The sequence below is a fragment of the Anomalospiza imberbis genome, chromosome 9, assembly GCF_031753505.1.
Source record: "Anomalospiza imberbis isolate Cuckoo-Finch-1a 21T00152 chromosome 9, ASM3175350v1, whole genome shotgun sequence".
Lineage (NCBI taxonomy): Eukaryota > Metazoa > Chordata > Aves > Passeriformes > Viduidae > Anomalospiza > Anomalospiza imberbis.
In genome coordinates, this window is record NC_089689.1 from 23856087 (window position 1) to 23875732 (window position 19646).

The 19646-nt window shown below is 47.6% G+C and overlaps 1 protein-coding gene across 5 annotated transcripts in view; it reads left to right on the top strand.

The window, feature by feature from the left end:
* The first annotated feature begins 1021 nt into the window (after positions 1–1021).
* The window catches only part of SLC5A9 (solute carrier family 5 member 9), a 31227-nt gene continuing 12602 nt past the window's right edge, over positions 1022–19646 (top strand). Inside the window, exons 1-5 of one of the 5 annotated variants that reach the window (XM_068198680.1) lie at positions 1022–2101; positions 12047–12118; positions 13852–13960; positions 18501–18602; positions 19175–19255. In XM_068198680.1, the coding sequence (XP_068054781.1) occupies positions 13867–13960; positions 18501–18602; positions 19175–19255 (277 nt within the window). In that variant the 5' untranslated portion in view covers positions 1022–2101; positions 12047–12118; positions 13852–13866. Of the gene's footprint in view, positions 2102–10578; positions 11359–12046; positions 12119–13851; positions 13961–15156; positions 15947–15986; positions 16199–17379; positions 17883–18496; positions 18603–19174; positions 19256–19646 lie in introns of those variants that run through there. The other 4 variants (XM_068198681.1, XM_068198683.1, XM_068198679.1 and 1 more) reach the window with 4 other exon arrangements.

Below are 19646 nucleotides of genomic sequence, written 5' to 3' on the forward strand. Positions count from 1 at the left end.
CATGCATTTCTGATGACAGCTGCACAAACGTGCCTTATTCTGGCAGATCTCTCAATTAAAATCAAGCCACCCTAATTTAAGGGGAAAATAAACACAGGCCTTATGTTATGTGCTTTGCTTTCAAAAGGAATCAGGCTGAGGAGAGGCAGCAGGGCCCTGAGCTGGGGATGGCTGGTTGTGTGGGGGAGGCAGGTTCTGCTGGCCCAGCTGCTGCCCCAGTGCTCAGGGCTCGGGGCAGAGGAGCCCCCACCCTGCAGCGGTTCTGGGGGTGAGGGGGTGGCTGTCCCAGGTAGGTCTGGGGCAGACACTTCAGTGCAGTGACCCCAGCTCCTTTTCAACTTAGTCCATATCAGGCCACGAGGGACAGACTGGACAGGCTGCCCTGACACTGTCCCTTAGGGTGAAGAATTAGGAAGTTCAAAGCACAACAATGTGTTCTCATGTTTTTCTTCTCCCACACTTCTGAGTAAAAATGAGGCCACTTCCCTTGCACACAGCTATTCTAACACAACTGAAGAGCAGCACGAGGGGCTGCTTTCTGAGCAAGCAGGCTGAGAGCCACTCACAGGGAATCCACACAGTCCCTGCCATGCTCTGCTCTGCTGCAGTGCTCCTGATTCTCCAGGACAGGAAAGATGAGCCCTTGCATGTGGCATGATGCCTATATCCCTACCTGGGAACAGCAAAACTTGCTGAAAAACCTGTCTGTCCTTCTGCTGCTGCCTTTTTTCCTCTTCTCACTGTATTCATGATGAAATAAAGAATCACCATCCACCTTTGGATAAGAAATAGCTGGAATCAAATGAGTTAGCACACAGAGTTCCCACTGTGTCTCCCATGTTTTTTCTTATAAATTTAATTATGGAACAGTAGGTACTCTCTGTGCCACATGACAACCAGATAACACAATATAGGCAAAACTGTACAATTAATCCTGGGGCTCTTGCAGACCTCTCCCAGCCAGGTACAGCCTCAGCCTGCACAGGGGATCTACTACTGGACATCTAAACTCCTCATTTGCTGCACAGAAAGAATTTGCCAGACTTTTCAGAGGAGAAACAAAGGAAGAATTTAAAGACTGTAACAACAGGAAAAAAACTGGAAACTCTTCAGCATAAGCTCTCATGGATTTGGGTCTGGATTGCAGAAGTTCAAGAGATCAAAGCAGTAGCAACCAGAAGGGGCAAACCAGAGACAGCATGCAGATAAAAAAAGAGATGAAAGGCAAAGAAAGCTTGGACAGGAGGCTGACATTGGTAAATGAGGAACTGGAGCTGGATTAAATGGGTAATGCTTGATGTGTTGTCTAGCCCCTTTTTTGGCTCCATTGGCTTCTGCAGAACTGAAGCTTTGGGGCCTGGGGGTGGGGGAAAGGGAAAAAAATGCTATTTTAATTTTCTGTCCTTGCCAAGAAAAGCTTCTGTGTGTGAATTATCTCTGTGCTGCCTGTTCAAGGAGCCTGTGCAAGGAGCTGGGACAGCAAGGATCCTTCAGGGGTAAAAGCTGCTCAGGGGGTCAGTGGACCTCAAATTGAGCATAGGCTGCCCAGAAGTCACCCTGGTGGGACACACCTTTGTCCTACACATTTGACTAGGGATCCAGAGGATGCACAGTGCTTCTTACACCTCGGGATCAGCTATGGATCTGGCCCTTAGACAACAAGGAACTTTTTTAAGCTGGGGGGTTATCTTTAACTTTTAAATATATTTTAATACAAAGCATTCCTATAGTCTGGGCTGGAGGGGTAACCCAGCTGTATTAGCAGAGCCCACCTTGGCCTCTTCAGGAAGAAGCAATTATTCAATCAGTGCATGAGGGACTGGGTGGATTCTCTCATGTTTGCAGCTCCTCAAAGCCAGCTCCTCTGGGTGAGAAGGTGGGGTGATTTCTTCCAGCAGTTGCCTTCTGTGACACAGCTCACCTGGGCTGTCAGCTGGGAGGAGGGGAAGGAGAATGGAGCAGAGAAGAACATCTCAGAAGGGGTGGAGCTGGTGTTGTGCCATGGCACAGTGAGTGAGTCCTGTTGCAGGACTGACAGTGGTGGAGGGATATTTATGGCTAGTGGGACCTGAAAAGGAAAGAATCAAGAACCGATAAGAGGGTAATGCTTGTTTCTGGGGAGCTGCTGCAGTGATGGGTTTGGGTGAGGTTTTGGTGTGGAGTGAGAACAGGGATTCCTCCTGTCCTCTGAGTTACTCTGCCGAAAATGCATTTGAGGGCTGTCTGGGACCTGCAAGAGTGAGTTTGTGGTGGGATTGGGTTAGAAAATGACATCTAAATGATTCTGTGGCTTGAGAGGTTGAGCCTGGGGTGAAGGGAGGAGAGACGTGGCCTGTGAATTTGTAGATGTTTTAAAATTATTATTTCTGTTTCCAATGTCTGTAAGGATAAGCACCGTGTCTTTTCCCACCCTCTCCTCTCTGTCCTTGCTGGGGTTCCTTGTGCATCCCCCCCCAGCACGGGGTGAAAAGCGGGGAGGACCCATCCCTGCTCGGCGTCTGTGCCAAGGTCACCCAGGATTTGTGGGCTGCGCTTGCAAGGCCAGAGAACTCCCAAATTTCCCTCCGCGATCTCCAGCTGCCATCTGCTGGTAACTGCTCCCGCGGAGCCCGGAGCCACCGCATCCCTGCGGGCACCGTCCCGGGCTGGGCGGGCATCCCTGGGGACCAGGAGCGCCTTCCAAGATCAGCCGGGGAAAAGCAGGGCTCAGGAGATGGCAAAGAGCTGAGCTAAAGGGACCCCTTCAGGTCCCTTTAGCTTCAGGGTGTGCGGGGAGAATCAATCCCCTTCTAGCAGAATGCTGAAGGACAAGCAGAGTTTGAGTGCTGCAGTAATTGATGATTTATTGGAGACGAAGTTTTCTCTCTGGAGAGATATTAAACCTGCCTTGGGAAGGTGAGGAAGAGGTGGGAAACAATCTGTTAAAATATGTTTCTGCTGCTTTCTGCTCACTTAGGCACAGAAAAGCTGGTTAGCAAAAAGTGAAAGGTTACTGAGAGCTTGTATTTGACTAGTGGGGTTTGGGAGGTGTTTTGGTTTGTTTGGTTCTAATTGAATTGTGCAACTTCAGAACTGTTCTGCTGCATATTTTGCAGTAAAAATATGAGTCAGGTCTCAGGTCTATCACAGGAATACTGGCTGAGCACCTGGCCCAGGCAGCACCAGGCCCTGTGACACCATTCCTGCCTTCTCTGTGTGTAGGAATCTTGTAGGTGAGAGGAGAAAAGCCACAGATACTGCCAGGAGCGATCTGAGGAATTAGTTTCCCTGTATTTGGAAGAGGGATTTCCTGGGGTGATCACAGGGAGGAGGTTGCAGGGGTCTGTTGGTCCTTGTGAGCATCACAACCCAGTGGGTGCCTTGGTTAACAGTAACTACCTCTGGTAGAGAACTGATAGTTTTAAATATATGAAGTCTTTACAAGGTTTATGAAAATAAATTATGGATCAAAAGAAAAAGATTATATCCCTCCATTTTTCAAAGGAAAAATTAAAAAGTGTGAGCTTAAGCCTCCTTTGCAGCAGTGCACTCTGACTATCAAAGTGGATCTGTGAGACCCCACACCTTCCTCTGACACCAGAGCCTCCTACACTGTGATGGACATCCCAAAAAAGCTGTTTTCATCGGTTTAATTGCTCACTGAAGACCTTGTTTCTTGGGGCCCTCTTGGGAAGCCACCCTTGGAGCTGCAGCTTGGAATGCTGCACATTTCAGAGCAGAGGCTTTGCCAGGAGAGTGGGGGAGTGTAAGAGTGGAGAGGAGCCTCAGCTGAGCACCAGCATTGGCAATTTTCCTGTGAAACTGGTGAAATACATTGTTTTCCCTGAAGTCCTAGTTTCTGCAGTCATGGGAGTGCAGTAAACTTCCCAAATTTCATGCATATATGAGACTTGCTTCTAGAGCTCATAATGATGGAGAAAAGTAAAAAATGCACCCTCTGGGAACAGAAATCAGAGAGAATAAAAAACCTCTACTGCTGAAAAAAAAAAAAACCCTCATCATATCTAAGCCAATATCATTCAATTTTGGCCCCCATCTCTAGAATTTTTAAGGCTTGGAGTTGTCAGCAATGAAGCTTCACTGATGCTTTGGCCAAGAACAAGGGCATTATTTCCTGTGTCCTGGCCAATGTCCCAAACTGTATGATTGCCCTTCCATGTACTCAAAATCCTCCTTGGAAATTGAGGTCTGCAGGGGGGAATCTTTATCACATTTTGTCCTCAGCTTCTCTAGGGCATCGCGAAACAACAGCATCCTCCCACGCAAAGTCTCATCACACTGTGCAAGTTGATGGCAGTAGTTTATCAAGTCTGATGTATTCCTCAGGATATGAGCTCAACTGTGGTATAGGAATTATACAAGTCGTTGTTGTTATTATTATTATTATTATCGTGGTGAAGATTGGCATTGGGGATGTTGCTGGGGAATGTCAGAGTCTTTCTGTCTCTTAACAATTATTTTTCCTTTTGATAGTGCAGCTAGGTTTGAAGCAGGACCAAAGAGGCCTTTTATTTTCATTTTAGTTTTTTTTTTTTAGTTTTATTTTAAGAAATCTCAGCCCTGGAGGGAGCTGTCATTTTGGGATGCTGATTACTTGTGCAAGCTGACAGGGAGCAAGGCTGCTCTGTCTGTAGTGATCCCAAGTCCTTTTGCCTAATCAAGTCAGCACTGCAGGCTTTGTGTGGAGGGTGTGTAACCCTATTTCACTGCCTGACAACCCCTTCAGTTCCAGAATTTGTTTTCTCAGTCCCCACAAACTGCAGCAAGCCATTAAGTTTGATTTTACTACTTTTTCCTTCCTCCCCCTGCCCCCCTCTTTCCTCCTCCTTCGTTGTCTCAGCAACCATTTTGTCTCAGCCTTCCTTTCTGGTTCTTTTCCTTAGGGATAGTAACTCTGAAGACTGTACTCACTTCCTATATATCCTTGACCCTCAGAGCTTTTTGACTTCTATTTTATCAACTAGTCAAAGGAAATTCAGCATCAATTCAAAAATGCTCCTTTTTACCAAAAAAAAAAAAAAAAAAGGTCTCTTATCTGGCCAGTTTTCTTTGAAATGTGATTCAGCCAGAAATGGATCAACAGACTTTGTAGAAAAGTTCAGCTCTTGCTGAAGCTTAAAAGGGGATCTTGCATCTATAAGGTTTGGCTCAAAGACATGGATTTCCTTTCCAGTTCTGTGACTCTGTAACACAGTGACTGCAGGGAAATGGCACTGAAATATAGTTGTCTTTCGTTGAGCCTGGATGTGAAAAGAAATTAGAAGTGTTGATGGACTCCTCACTGGAGCAAGAGGAGCTACTGCCCCTGATGCTCAAGGCTGCCTCCAAGGGAGCATCAGCAGCTGGATGGTGCTGGCAGAGGGGCTCTCCCTGGGGCCCCGATGCAGACGTGGGGCACAGACACCGAGTGAGGGAGCTCTGTATGGAGGAGGGAAAGAAGGAGCACAGAACATCACGGAGGAAACCATATAACTTTAATAAAACCTCTGCAGAGCTCTGGGATGAGGCCCCAGCTGTGAAGAAACCACTCCTTCATTGCTTCTGTTGGACTACGGTATTTCTAGACAAGCAAGTTTGTACCAGACTTCACCTCCCTGTGAGACCAGCCACCAACCCCCAAACACTGACTAATCTGTCATAAGGGAGAATGCCTTTATCCTGCCTCCTACCTTTAAAAAGAAGGATCTGATTCTACTTTGCCATTTTTCTCCTGACATAGAGGAGAAGGATTTTTTAAGTAGTCACCAAGCAGAGATGGATCAAGCTGCTGATACCTGTCTGAATTCACAGTTCCAAAACAGATATTCTCATCTGTGGTTTTGCCATGGGGCATTTTCTTTTGAAAGGGGCCACAAAGTGAAAATTTAAATGCCTCGGATTGCTTTTAAGTTGTGTTTAGGGAGTGCTTTTGGGGAAAGCACAGAATCATTCAGCAAGGGCAGTTTTCTTCCCCACTGTGACCTGTAAAAGGATTGTGCGAGGTCATAGTGGGAAACAGAGAGAAACATCCCATTCCCTGCTCCACAGAAGCTTACCAGGTGCTCATGCACCACCTCTAGTTCTACCACTTGCTAAGTGGTAAAACTTGGACTAAGTTCCTTGTGATTCTCAGACAATGGATTTCAGGAGAACATCAAAGGAAGCTGCTTGTTCCTGTAGTATCAAACATGCTCCTGCAGGAGCTGTGAGGCACTACCTTGCCTGCTTTGCTGTGGAGCATTACTGTCCCAGCCGCTGTGAGTTGCTCCCCCATGGCTGTTCTCATCTTCAGAGGGACCTAGAGAGGATCAAGTGAAGTGAAGAAGCTTTTACTGCAACTCCTCCATCTCTTCTGCCTGTTGATCCACTATTACTGTGTCTGCATCTTGCTGGTGGTACCAATGGTCACAGCTCACACCACCCCTATCGTGGAGCATCACCATGAACGTGTTAATTCCTTGCTTGGATCGCAGGGCTGATGTGACTTTCGCTTCCTTGGGGTTTCTCAGACCATCATTTCATTTGTACTCCAAACCTGAGACATCTTTCCAGAAAAGCAATACCCAGAGTCCTAAAACAAACTACAAATACATCTCTTCATGTCTTAAATTCATTAGAAATGCTCTCATAAAAAGATTTATTTCCAGGATTTTTACCCAGACTTCTGCATGGAGTTGGCAAAGACATTATGTAACAGCTAAATCTTCATTAGTTAGATCTGTTTGCTTTGTGCCTTCATGACAATGATGAAAGCTGTAAATAAGTATATTGTCCCATCTTAACAAGGATAGTGTATCCATCAATAAGGACACTTACTCTGCTGAGATCTTTGCAAGGCTGTAGAGGGGAGTAAATTAAAGGGAGAACAACATTCTTCATCTAAAGTGTCCTTGTTCTGTCACTTAAATGTTTTACCCTTGCTAATATTTTTCAATGTTTGGCTGTTAGTCAAAAAAGTCACTCAGTAAATGTGACATATTTTTTTTCCAGCCTAAGTCTGCTTGGTCCTAGAATGATTCTTCTAGGCAGCTATGGCTGAAAGTATGACCTGAAACTCCTTCTGTGTCTTCTCACCTTAATTTCTCAGCAGTCACAGAAATTTCCCAGTGGGATGTGTGGGGATGGAAGGGGCAATCAGAGGAGGTTGTTCAGCTGAACAGGGAGGTGAAAACTCTTGTTTGGGGTAGCAAATGAGTTGCCTGGATAAAGACAGCCAGGATGAGACTCCACTCCGAGTAGTCCACCTCATCCTGGACTGGCTGGTTGGTAACACCACGCTTAGCCCACGGTGTCTCCTGTCACTACAGTCACGTAACTTGGGTGCAGCAAAAGCTGTGTGGTAACTTGAAGCTGTGCTGTGTGTCAAGGCTGTCCTTGGCCCACAGGCAGAGGCCAGGGTTATGGGCCCACAGTGCTACAGGTGATCTCTGGGAGAGAGCGAGGAGGGGGTAGGAGATGGTCAGTGACACTTGCTGGGAGAGATCCACACTCCCAGCTCCCTGCCAAAGGAGTCCAAACAGGGGAAGTACATCCCATGTGAGCCCACCTGCACTGCACTGCATGGTTGGAACTGAGTCCACACAGCCTGCACAGGGAGCTCTGCCCATCCCCAGGAATGGAGAGGAGCAGTTTGCAGCACACAGAGCTGTGAGCTTCCTCCTGGTGTGGCAGGGCTCAGAGCAGCCTGACAAGGTGCTGAGGTTCCCACTGAATCCAGCACCTTCCCTGGCTCCTCTGCATGGCATTTTATCCCTGCCTCAGCACAGGTGTCCCTGACTCACCCCGGTTAAACAAACAAACAAACAAAAGTAGTGCAAGGAGTCTGGAAGTGATGGAATGCCTCCAGGTTTATGGGACAGTCCAGGAGTGAAAATCAGAGTGTGGCCTGCAGAGGGAAGAAAAGAGCTGTGGTAGCATCGCTGCGCTTCCCGGGGGTCTGCTCTGCTTCCCGCTGCTCCTCTGGAGCAGGCTCCGAGCTGAATAGCTGCCTTTAAACATTAAATACATTCAAAGCCCATTCATATCACACCAAAATTAAACTGCTGGGTTTCATTCAAGAGTCGTTCCCCTGAGGAAGAGCTGAGAAGAAAATAATGGTTAGCTGAATGCCTCACCCATTGAGCGCACAGGAAAATCCCCCAGGAGGAAAGGTAAGGAGGGAGGCTGGGCTATCACCTCACCTCATTGCATCGGTATCTGTGTATAAACCAATTTCTCAATCCATTTAGAAATTCACTAATTGTCATTGGAACTATTTGCTGATGACTGTGAAGTAGCTTGGTAATGAAGAGGAAGTCCATTTATTCGTTAACATTTGTGAAAATAATTGCCTGTCACTCCACCGAACATCCTTTGCCCCAGAAACACTTGTTCTTCAGCACCTTTTTATTTTTTCTGAGCTGCACTCTTTGAAACGCCACTTACAATTTCCTGTCCCTGAAGGGCTCGTTCTCAGCCTCTGTGACAGGAGTGAGGGTGAGCACCCCGCAAGGGGACACTAAACGTCCTGTCACTTCTGCTGCAAGGAGAGGAGAGTGTATTAACTGTGCTGCAGGGTCTGGCTGCCTGGCTGCAGCTCCCAGGCACTGCTGAAACTGTGGGGTTTACAGGGCTGCTGCAACTCTGCAGCCTGCCCCACACCTCTGCTGGGCACCACAGCAGGGCTGGGAGAAGCCATGGATGCAGGGCTCGGTGACCATGGGGCTGTCTCTGGACAAGGAGACAAGGTGGGCCCAGCAACACCCTGTGAGCTTCAGGGGCTGCCTTCTGCCCCCTCATTGATAGTCCTGCTCTCAGCCTTCACCGAGACAACAAAAAGACTGCATAAAGCCAGGCAGGCACCAGGAGGTGAGTCCTGGAGGGAGGAGGAATGGTTTTTGGAAGGTACAGGAGTGATGTCTCAGGACGGAGGAATGGGGAAAGGATGAAGATCTGTATTCCTCAGCTCTCTGTGCCAATTGCCCCCATGAGTGCAGCCAACACTTCTGCCAACACCTGATCCTGCTGTGGATGACACAACGTGGGGATGGCTTTGTCCCCTGTGCTCACAGGCTCACCCCTCTCCATCATTCCCAGCACTTCCTCTGCTGCCACCACCAATCCCACTAGCACAGGTAACTTAAACCAACTCATTCCTTCACTTTGGGCAAGCAAAATTCAGCATTCCCTGCATGGCCAAGAGGGTCTGAGCCCTCTGCCGGCTGGGGAGGGTGGGTTTGCTGCTGCAGGTAAACTGCACACTCGAGGTCCCTCACCAGGTCCCTGGAGAGAAGTGAAAGACAGAGTTTGCCACCCTCTGAATCAACAGAGATCTGCCAAATCGCACGTGCTGGCTTATGCTGCTGTCATATCTTTCACTCCAAGGCTGCTTGTTTACTTGTCAGCTGTGATGCACTTTTATTGTCTCCTGAGCACTTGAAGTCCCACATCTGTACCCAGGGCAAGGAGCACTGCATCTCCTGGGGGTGCTTGGCCCCCAGCGCTGACGCAGCAGTGCACAGAGCGGGAGATAAGCGCTGCCCTGCTGCTGGGACCCTGCACTGTGCACCCGCTTCTTGCCCGGGGCTGCTACAGCAGGGCTGGGAGCCACAGAACAGCAGGGTGTGTCATTCCCTTGGCTGTGGGCAGGGACAGTGGTCACATCCCTAGGGGGGAGAATTCCTCTGCAGCTTGTCCTGGGAGTGGGGAGCAGAGCAACTCCTGCCTGAACAGGATGGAGCAGCGAGGAAAGGACTGCCACAAATGCACTCCATGTTTGAGGTGCATCTGCTGCAATCCTGCCCAGCAATTGGGCTGGCCACTGCAGTTTGGGATGGTCCATGCTGTGTAATAACACCTGACAACATCCTAGTGCCATAAGCCTGTGTCATTCCAGTGTGTCCAATAGACACATGGTAGCTCATGGCTGTTGGGAATGGCTTATTGGATGTATTTGCTGGCCTGGGGTGAAACCTTTCGAGTGTTTCCAAGTGTTAGTTGCTGCAGATACAGCACTGTGAGAAGGTGGGCTGAAGGGCTAGGTCAGGCAGGTACTTGGGGTTTGGGCTTCCCATGTGGAGAAGCATTCCTGATTTGGGAAGATTGGAGATGTTGTTTGCTTCTTGGGCATTTCATTTGATGCATTTTAGGATTAGGCAACTGTCTTTTGCTTTCAGGTGCTGAGGTGTCAAGGGGAAGAAGTGTGTGGGTGAATGTAAATCAGCTCTGTGCAGGGAGAGCTGCCTGTTTATACCAGGGGATTTAGGTTTCCAGATATTTAATTTCTAGTAACTGTACTTCAGCTTGTTGAAACATTTCAGTTTTGAAAAGCCTCTTGTGGATAATGAGCCTACAGGGAGGCACTGCTCCCAGGGAGCCTCAGACTGGGGAGCAGGGGAGGATGTGGGCCTCATGTTAGCAGTTCAATTAATGAGCAAGTAGGTAGCCAGCATTTGCAAGAAAAATCTGGGAGAGAGGGGAATAAAACAAAGTGAGAGAGAGAGAGGAGAGGTTTTGTTTCCTTCCTTGAAACCAAGATCAAACACAGCTCACCTGTGATATGTGATATGTCATGGAATGAGGGATCACAGAGGGTGGTGGCTGGGGGATGTAGAAGATGGTTCTGGTTTGAGGTCTGGGGTCTGCCTGGAGAAGACTCTGCAGGGGCTCTGCCAGCCCCAGTAGGAACCTTCTGTGATCCTCCCAAAGCTGTCTCAACAGAGGAGGAGAGGTTTGGTGTGACCCTGGTTCAGGGGGCTCGTGCTGGAGGGTGCCCACCTTGTCTGCAAACCAGGATGAGAAATGTCCCTGCTGAGGGCCTGGGTTCACAGTTTGATATGCCATGGGGTCCAGCACTCTCCTCCTTCCTGCCCATGTCCTGGGACACAACGTTCCTACTGGGCCTGGCAGAGCCATTCCAGAGCTGGCTGTGGGGCACAAGCCTTCTCCAGGCAGTCCCCAGACCTCAAAGCAGAACCATCTCCTACATCCCAGTGGGAGTCACCAATGGAAAAATGGGCAGGAGAAAGGACCACTGGTAAATGGACACGAGGGGGAATGGGAGGAATCCTTACAGCACAGAGCTGTGTGGTGGCCCTCACTGATGAGCCATGGAGACCAAGATCCTACTGAGAAATGTTAGTCACAGTCCTGCCTGGCCTCTGCTCCCCACTCACAATTTCTTGGCCCTGTTAATTATTACAAGGAAATGATGAAGGCCAACGTGCACTTAAGTCCAGTGTGAGGGAGAAAATCATCAGTTTGCTCACAGCCATGAGCCAACCGACCACAGCCAGCACGGAGCTGACTGGGCTGCCAGGGGACATGGCAGCAGCCTTTGCAGTGGCAGACATCATCATGGTGGCTCTGTACTTCGCCTTTATCCTCACTGTCGGGATATGGGTGAGCCCCTGAGGGGGTCGGGTTTGGGTCTGCCTGAGCCAAGAGGCTTTGATACGCCCTGGACTTCTCCTGGGTTCAAAGGGGCTTGGCTGCAAATGGCATCCTCTGCACAACTTATCCCAGCGCCTGTGGAGCAAATTTGGGGGTGACAGGAATCCTTCTGTGAGCCTTCACTTCCACCCCACGTGGGGAGAACTGTGGGATCACTCCCTGGAGGTTGTTCTGGGAATGATGCTCAACTCGTGTGCTGCAGAGCAGTCTCAGATCTGGGTGTGGACAGGCAGGAGGCAAAAGAAAAGCCAAGGTTGTGCTGGAGAAGATTAAATGGGACCTTAAAAACTTTGGAAAGATTGTTGCTAATGATTTTTTCGTGTTGTTTGGCAAAGGCCTCTGTCACAGACACCTACTGTGTTCTGCTTAGCTGAACTGTTTTTTCTTCCCCAGTTGGTACATTCAGGGAGAAGTCATTAAACAGGTACAAGCAGCTTCTTTCCAAAGCACGACTGTCAGAATCCTGCACAAAAAGGGGCAGAAGCAGTGTGTGAAGCCTGGCATACTTAACAGATCCATAAAACTATTTTGGAGCTGGTGCTGAGGCCAGGCACTAAGGATTCTCCAGGCATGATCTGACTCAAGGAAGGTGAATGGAGGAAAACACTTTTTCCTGTTCTTTTTCCTGTGCTTCCAGTCATCGATACAAGCGAGCTGAGGGACTGTTGGAGGATATTTTCTGGCTGGATGATCCATGTCGTAGTGGCCTGTGAGTGAAATGCTTCTCTCTGTTTCTCGTGGTTTGAAAGCAATTCCAGGGGTGAGAGCACGTCTGGTGAGGGGACCCAGTCTCTACATGTTCTGACTGTAGTCTTGAGATGAAGGGGACAGATGAAGGATCCATAAGGAATCATCCCACTCATCTTTGCCAGTGGGCTGCAGCATGGAGCTGCCAGGCCAAAAGGGTAGCTCAGCACCTTCAGGGTTTTCCAACTCTCTGTTTCTCTGCTAAAGTCAGCAATAGAAATGTTCCCATTGATGAAAGTTGGGGAATGCTGGCTGCCTAGCTGGGTTGGAAACTTTTTGGCTTGAATACACCCCTGATGTTCCCAAGTCAAGACAGCATTAGGTAATCTAGGAATGTGTTATCCAGTAAAGAGCATTTAGACACTGAATTTAAAATAATCCCTAATCTCAGGACTTTGAGCCCTTGCTATTTAGAACAGAGTTGAGTTGATTGACTAACGATGTAAAGGATATAAACTTCAAACCACTGAAGTATAAATCTTCACTATGAAGGAAAAAATAATCTATTGAAGGCACCTTTTCTTGGGATTGAAAGGTACATATAAAGATAATTTAGAGTTGGAAAGGAATAAAAATGCCACAGGAATAAAGATTCTTCTTAGCCAATGCCAGACTCTAGAACCATATATCTCTCCAGTGAGTCGTGGGTAACGGAATGCACTTCTCAACCAAAACAGGTTTTTTATTTTTTTCCTTTGGCTGTGCATTGCCCATAAATTCACTAGGCTAGATTTTCAGCCTCTTCCATCAGAGACACATACACCTCTCTAAAATCTGTCATTTCTTAAATGTTCTTTAAACTTCTGTCTCAGCCAAGTAACATTTAATGCAAAAGCTTAGCTTGATGGTTTTCTCTAATTAGGAGGGGGGAAATAAAAAGATACTAAAATTGAATATTTTTTCCTCAATCTTGTTCTTTTAAACAAGATTTCTGGTAGGTTTTTATATATATATATTAAAAAAATCCCCCACACAAATCCCAAAACATCCTCACTGCTTTTGGCTCCAACCACAGGTGGCTACAGACGCTGTTTGTTATAGGTCAACTCTTGCCTCTTCTGAGCTCTTTTAGGTTCAGAGCAGCTTCTAATGCTGTTCACTTCTCAGATTTGTTTGTCAGAGCTGATTCCACCTCTGCAGCTCTCCTGCAGGCTCAGCTCTTTGTGGCCTTCACCTTGAGTACATGACTGGCTTATCTGCATTTTATTGTTGTTTTTATGAGAGTGACAGGTTTCAGCTGTGCATTAAATAGCCTCAGCTAAGACCCAATATTAAATTGCAAGGCATGGGGAGACAGAGCAAGGGTCAGCAGGGTCAGAGATGGCACCTTGCTGGCTGCCTAACATGGGAATGGAGAAATCCGCCACATTTCATGGACACTGAGGAGTCACCTGACTCCCCTCCCTCTGCTGTGCCCCTGTAATAGGTGTGCTTCTCAGGAGAACCACTGGCAAAGTGAGCCCTGATTCTGAGATTAAGCTTTACACTGGAGTGGGGGCAGTGGAAGGGAGCAGGAATGTGCTTTTAGATATAAAAATGTAGGGTTTTTCAAGAGGTGAAGGAAAACCCAACCCTCTGTCAGCTGCCTAACCACAAGGAGATGAGATCCCAGGGAAAGAGCCTTTCTGGGGGAAATGCTTGGGCTGATACAGAAGTTCCTCAAAGTGACTTTCTCAGTTTTATCCCTTTGTTCAGATTGGAGCATCCCTGATGTCGACCGATGTGGGCAGCGGTTTGTTCATCGGCCTGGCGGGCACGGCAGCAGCTGGGGGCCTCGCTGTTGGGGGCTTCGAGTGGAATATAAGTGTCAGTTCTGTTGTCAACTAAGATGTCACTGTCTACAAACAGATTGGGGTTTCTCTCCAGAATCAGGTGTTTAACAGTATCAGCAGCAACAAGTGCTCAACTCTCAGGAGAGAAGCCTGTAGGCATTCCGACAGCCTTGGAAACATGAGATCTTTATTTTAGTTTAAGTGGAATTCGCTAGAATTATTCGCTCTTTGGCCTTCCCAGTGGTGCATGGCCTTATTTTTAAGCTTTAGTCTGCACTTGTGAAGATTAAAATAAAGGATAATGAATACTGGAAAGGTACTTGGATAATAACAAGATTCTGGGTGCAGGGAGTTGAAAACAAAGCAAAAAGAAGGAGCATGTGCTCCCATATTCACTGTAAATCTATGAAAATCAGCAATACTCTCTTCACCTGGCAGCTGCCAAAATGTGGCATCTCTGGAGTGAACATCTGGGTGTGAAGGCAGGTCTCATTCTGCCCTGTTGAAGCGGCCTGGAAAATTGCCACTGACATTGCACAAGAGCATGAAAACCAGGCCCTTGGTGTGTGGTGCTAATGAAATTTCTCAGCTGATGAGGAGTGAGATTAGTGCCAGCCTCACAAGAAGCATGACTCCCCTAACTCTGAATCTCTTGCTTACCTCAGCAGAGAGTGTTAGGAGTGCCAAGCACAGGCAGGGTCCACCAAAAGCTCTCTCCTGGGGTATGTATTCACTGCAATGTTTTTTTTCTAGATCATTAAGGTCACCTTTAAATCCTTTGTGAAGAAAACAGGGACTGTGTTCAGCCTGGTGCATGTAGGACATAATATTGGTGTACTCAAAGGAAATCTATTCAAGTCACTTTAGGAGCTCATGAAAACAAGATTGTGTTTCAGGGCAAATATAACTTCATGTGTTCAGATTAATTTATTTCAGATTGGAAAGAGAATTTACATATGCCATTACTCTCTCCCTGTGCCATGGGACATCATTCAGCTAGAGGGATCATATGAGCATCTTTCACCACAGCCAGTCTCTGCCACTGCAGGAGCCATGGCTGCTCTCAATCAGTCACAATCTCTGCTCACAGGGATCAGGTTTTTTTTCTGAAAACTTAAATAATTGATCAAAATAAATATAAGGATGACAGATAATGGCTGGAGACAACCAGGAGGTGAGGTTTGATAATCCAATGGCTTTCATTTACTTTTAAGTTCTCTTGTTTGGGCTTTTGCTGGGAATCAGAGAAGAAATATATGAGAATGCCTTTTACACTTTCCAAAAGACTCTTCACCTGTGGCAAAGCAACTAAAGTGCCTCTTTATCTACCAGTGACAGAAGCACATCTGCACCAGCCTGCAAGAAGAACATCCCAGCAGAGTCTTGCTGTTGCTTATTTTTATGCTCCGCAGGGACAGTCTGCTGCCTCAGCCTCATCACTTGCTAATCGAGCAACAAACAGATGCTCCCATCCTGCTCTGAATCACTTAACTCTTCACTGCCACAGCATCAGTGGTTTTAAAGGCCACCAAATACACCACCATCTTTCAGAGAACCAGAGCAACAGAATACACCACCTTGCTCAAAAGACCAGGGGATGGAAGAGGAAGTGACACCCATGACAGAGAGAAATACAGTCCTTAGGAGGAGATCTTCAAAAGCTTTTGACTGAACTGTAATAATTCCTCCAGCTGCTGGCTCATCTTCTGAGCAGGGAGAAAAAGTCAGTCTGCTTAAATACGTCGCATGGCACTGTACCTTTCTGCGTTTTTAGGATGGCCACTGACAGAACAGGGGGAAAAGCTGTTCCCATGTGTTGAATCCTGTGCCTTTATTCTCTGTCTCTTTAACAGGCCATCTGGCCACTGCTGGCTCTCGGCTGGATCTTCGTGCCAGTTTACATCGCAGCAGGAGTTGTCACCATGCCTGAGTACCTAAAGAAGAGGTTTGGAGGGCAGAGGCTACAAATCTACATGTCTGTGCTGTCCCTGATTCTCTATATATCCACCAGGATATCCGTATGTATCCAGCTGAACGCCACCCTCGTGTCTAGGGCAGGCATAGGGCATCCTGGTACAAGGCAGGGCTGCACAGAGAAAGCTCCTTGAAAGGATCAGCCCTGCTCCCAGGAACAGCTGCAGTGTGTTAGTGTGCTGCTCTTGCCTCTCTATTGATCATGGAGACCTTTCCTAAGAGAGAGACAGAGCCCTCATTAAACAGCAATGCACAGTGAGAACTTTACAGGGATGTGCAACTAATTACTAAACAGTGTAAGTACTGTGGGCTGTCTGCCTGCTTTTCCTCTTCTATCACATCAAACCCTAGGCATCAGAGATAGAGGAAGGGCTGCATTACCCCATGTGAATATCTGGCTGGCTGCATCTTGTAGAGATGAAATTCTCTTAAATTATCATAAACCTGCTGTTGTTCTTGTAGTTGAGTTTTCAGCATTAGGTATTTTATGGTTGTTCCTCTTTCTTTCTTTCTCACTTGTGTTGCACAAAAAGGGAACAGTGAAAGGGAGGTAGGTTCTGGCTTAAGACAAAATGCAGCACCTTTTCTGAATTGCTTGTAGCATTGTACCCTGCTGGTAGCCAAAACCCAGTGTACTGGGTATTATTTCCCCCTTTTAAATGCCATTCACAAAGAAACAGAAATGCTCAGATATTTACTAAGAACTACCTGTGCCCTTGGAGGGAGAGGAGTGTATTTGAGAGTTCATTACAGGGACTGAAGATGTCAGTCCTTTGTCTCCAGGTGATTATCCCAAGGTCAGTACAAGGGCCAGTTTTCACTAGAGTCTTCTGAAATATTCAGATGTCAAATTGCCTTGAGAGACACTGACTGGAGATAAAACACTCATGTGACTTCAAGGTCCTTCTCCCAGGCTTATTATGTCTCAGCTCCTGGGAGGGGCATTAAGAGGAGTTCCAGGCTGGGAGTGTGGGATAGATTCCCCCCTCTAATGGGCAGCTCTTGGTCATGTCACCCACTGCTGTCACCACTGCCTCCAGCTTTGCTCTGTGGGACCGGAGCATAGCCCTGGGTGACAGAGTGAGTGAGGTCTTGCAAAAAGACACTTAAAGCCTCTTTACCTGTGAGGGATAAATGGCAACTCTCTCCTGCAGCAGCCCACCGTGAGCACAGCCACACAGACAAGGTATGAAACAGAGCTGTCTTTCAGAGTGACCTTCAGCAGAGCAGCATTTGCCAGTGCTTTTCAGAGCAGGACCCTGGCCCCCATCACTGCTGTTTCATCTCAGTGGTTTCTCCTCTGTGCAGCCAATTCACGCGTGGCTGACGGATGTGGCTGGGGGAGTTTATGGCCATGACAGGTGCTTTCTATTAAGCAGAGCTATTGTTTGTGGAGAGCTCATTTAGCGGCTGGCTGGACAGCAGGCACTTGGTTACAAGAAGGATTTTTCTCCCTGTGCTTTCTGCCCAAACATAGGTCAACAACCAGGGCACTGCAGAGTCTTCTTGGCTTGCAAAGAAAACAGAGATCTCAATAAACAGTGTTGTCAGAGGACTGATCCTGCACGGCTACAGAGGTGGTTGTGTTTCCTACTGGGAAGCCAAACCCCAGAAGGGGCAGGGATTCCTGTGGAGTTCTGGCTGTGCCTGTTTTGTCTCAGGCCCACAGAGGTCAGGGGCTGCACTGGCTCCTTGCTTTTAAGGTGCTCATTTCAGATACAGCAAATGGAATTCTTGCTCCATCCCTTCTGTCTCCCTTGGTAAAGGTCTTCACCTGTATCTCACCCCATACCAGACTCACAGGTGTCCTTCTACCTTGCTTTCCCAACATAAACATCTCCCATATCACCTTCTGCAGTTCTGAATGATGTTATCTGTGTTACTCCAGGTTTCACCTGGTTTCTGGTGTCACTCTGCCAGAAGATCCAAACAAAACACAGCTGATGGGACTGTCTGTATTTCTAGTGAGGTCCTCAGCAGGTATAATCTGCTTTTCTGGAGTCACTCTAATATGCTGAACTGCATTAACAGAAAAACCACCTGTTGACCTTCTCAGATAAACAAATCATGATATAAGATATCAGTGACTCTTTAGGAGTCTTTCAAGAGGGAGTGTCTCTGGACCATGAGACCACCAAGAGGTAGCCCTGGGAAGAACAAGGTCTCTGCTATCTCCTCCTCTTTCCCTCCTGTGTCTGCCTGTGGATACATGGGCTGTGCTATCCAGGGATGTGTTCACAGTCACCAAAAGAGGTGACAGTTTGCACCAGTCCTTCTCTGTGCCAGCAAGGATTCTATGACTCAAGATGGTCTTTATTTTGATGACTTTTTAGTCCCTTGGTGTAGCACCTTCATTTTCACCCTCCTGCTCTCCTGGATCCTGAAAGCTCTAACCTGCAGGAAAGTTTTTCCTTACAGCAAAACAAGGTTCAGAGCCAAGAGTCCCAACAGCTCTTCTCCTCCCCTTCAGTTCACCTTGCTGGTGTCCTCCCCTGTCAATGCTTTCAGCTGCAGAGGGCTGCAGGCTGCATTATTAGATTTCACTTGCAGAAAGCACTACTAATGCCAGACTGCCCTTGTTTTTTTTATTCCAGACAGACATTTTTGCTGGAGCATTGTTCATCCAAACTGCTTTGGGCTGGAACCTCTACTTGTCCACTGTGATCCTGCTAGCAGTGACTGCTGTCTACACCATAGCTGGTAAATAGCTGGTTTTAAAGGGCACATTATAAACCAAAGCCTAGGTTATAAGTTTCCCATTTCCTACAGAGGGGAAAGAGTATTCAGGTCCTGGTCTGAGGGAGAGATTGCCCCAGTTGCTGGTAGTACTTGCCTTGTCACTCCCAGCTGTTGGAGATGTTTGACTCTTCCCCTCTCTCCTCTTGGCCTACGGGAAAGTGGTACAGGGGGAACATCACTGTTTTTGGAGGATTTTCTAACACTGCACAAGGCTCTTGGCTCCCTCTGTGCAGGAAGTACCACTGCCCAAATTTGCTATTTTGTTCCCTTTCTGCAAAATTACCGGCTTTAGCTGTTAAGATACTGAGCTGCCTCCACGTTCTCGCATGAACATGGAAAACCTTCCACACTGTTCCTCATGGGAGGGCTTGTGACAGCTGTAGGCTTCGGAGGACCAGCTCAGTGCCAGCTTCTCCCAGTGGGTCTGTCCTGAAGTCACAAGGCTGGAGCAAAAGAAAGCTTTTTCCCAGGTGAGGTACCTGTTTCCCTGTGCATGGTGACACACTGACTGCTGTCTCTGGTTCTCCTGGCAGGGGGTTTGACTGCTGTGATTTACACAGATGTGCTGCAGACCCTGATCATGGTGCTGGGAGCTTTGGTCCTCATGTTCATAGGTAAGGGGAACCTGCAGTGACACCACACAGCAGTTTAGTGGTCCCAAGGCCACTAGACCTTAGCATGGTGCCTCACCCTTTCATGTGTGGTGCAGAAATGAGTTTTAGCCACTCACAGAAGTGGTGCCAGCACAAGTCTCATTCTCCAAGCCATCATGCTTTCTTCATCCTTTGCACTAACTGTATGGAGGTGAGGCTCTGGATATCTTCACCTCACTGGGGTTGCCAAAGAACTTTGGAACATCACATTCTCAGAGCCAAATTCAGCTCTTACTAAGCCCATATCAATTCAGATATGCTGACTTCCACTGTTGACTTTTGGAGTTCATGTGGGTGCAACTGAGCGTTATAAAAAAATAAAGAGCAACAAGGAAATGACCATCATCATTCT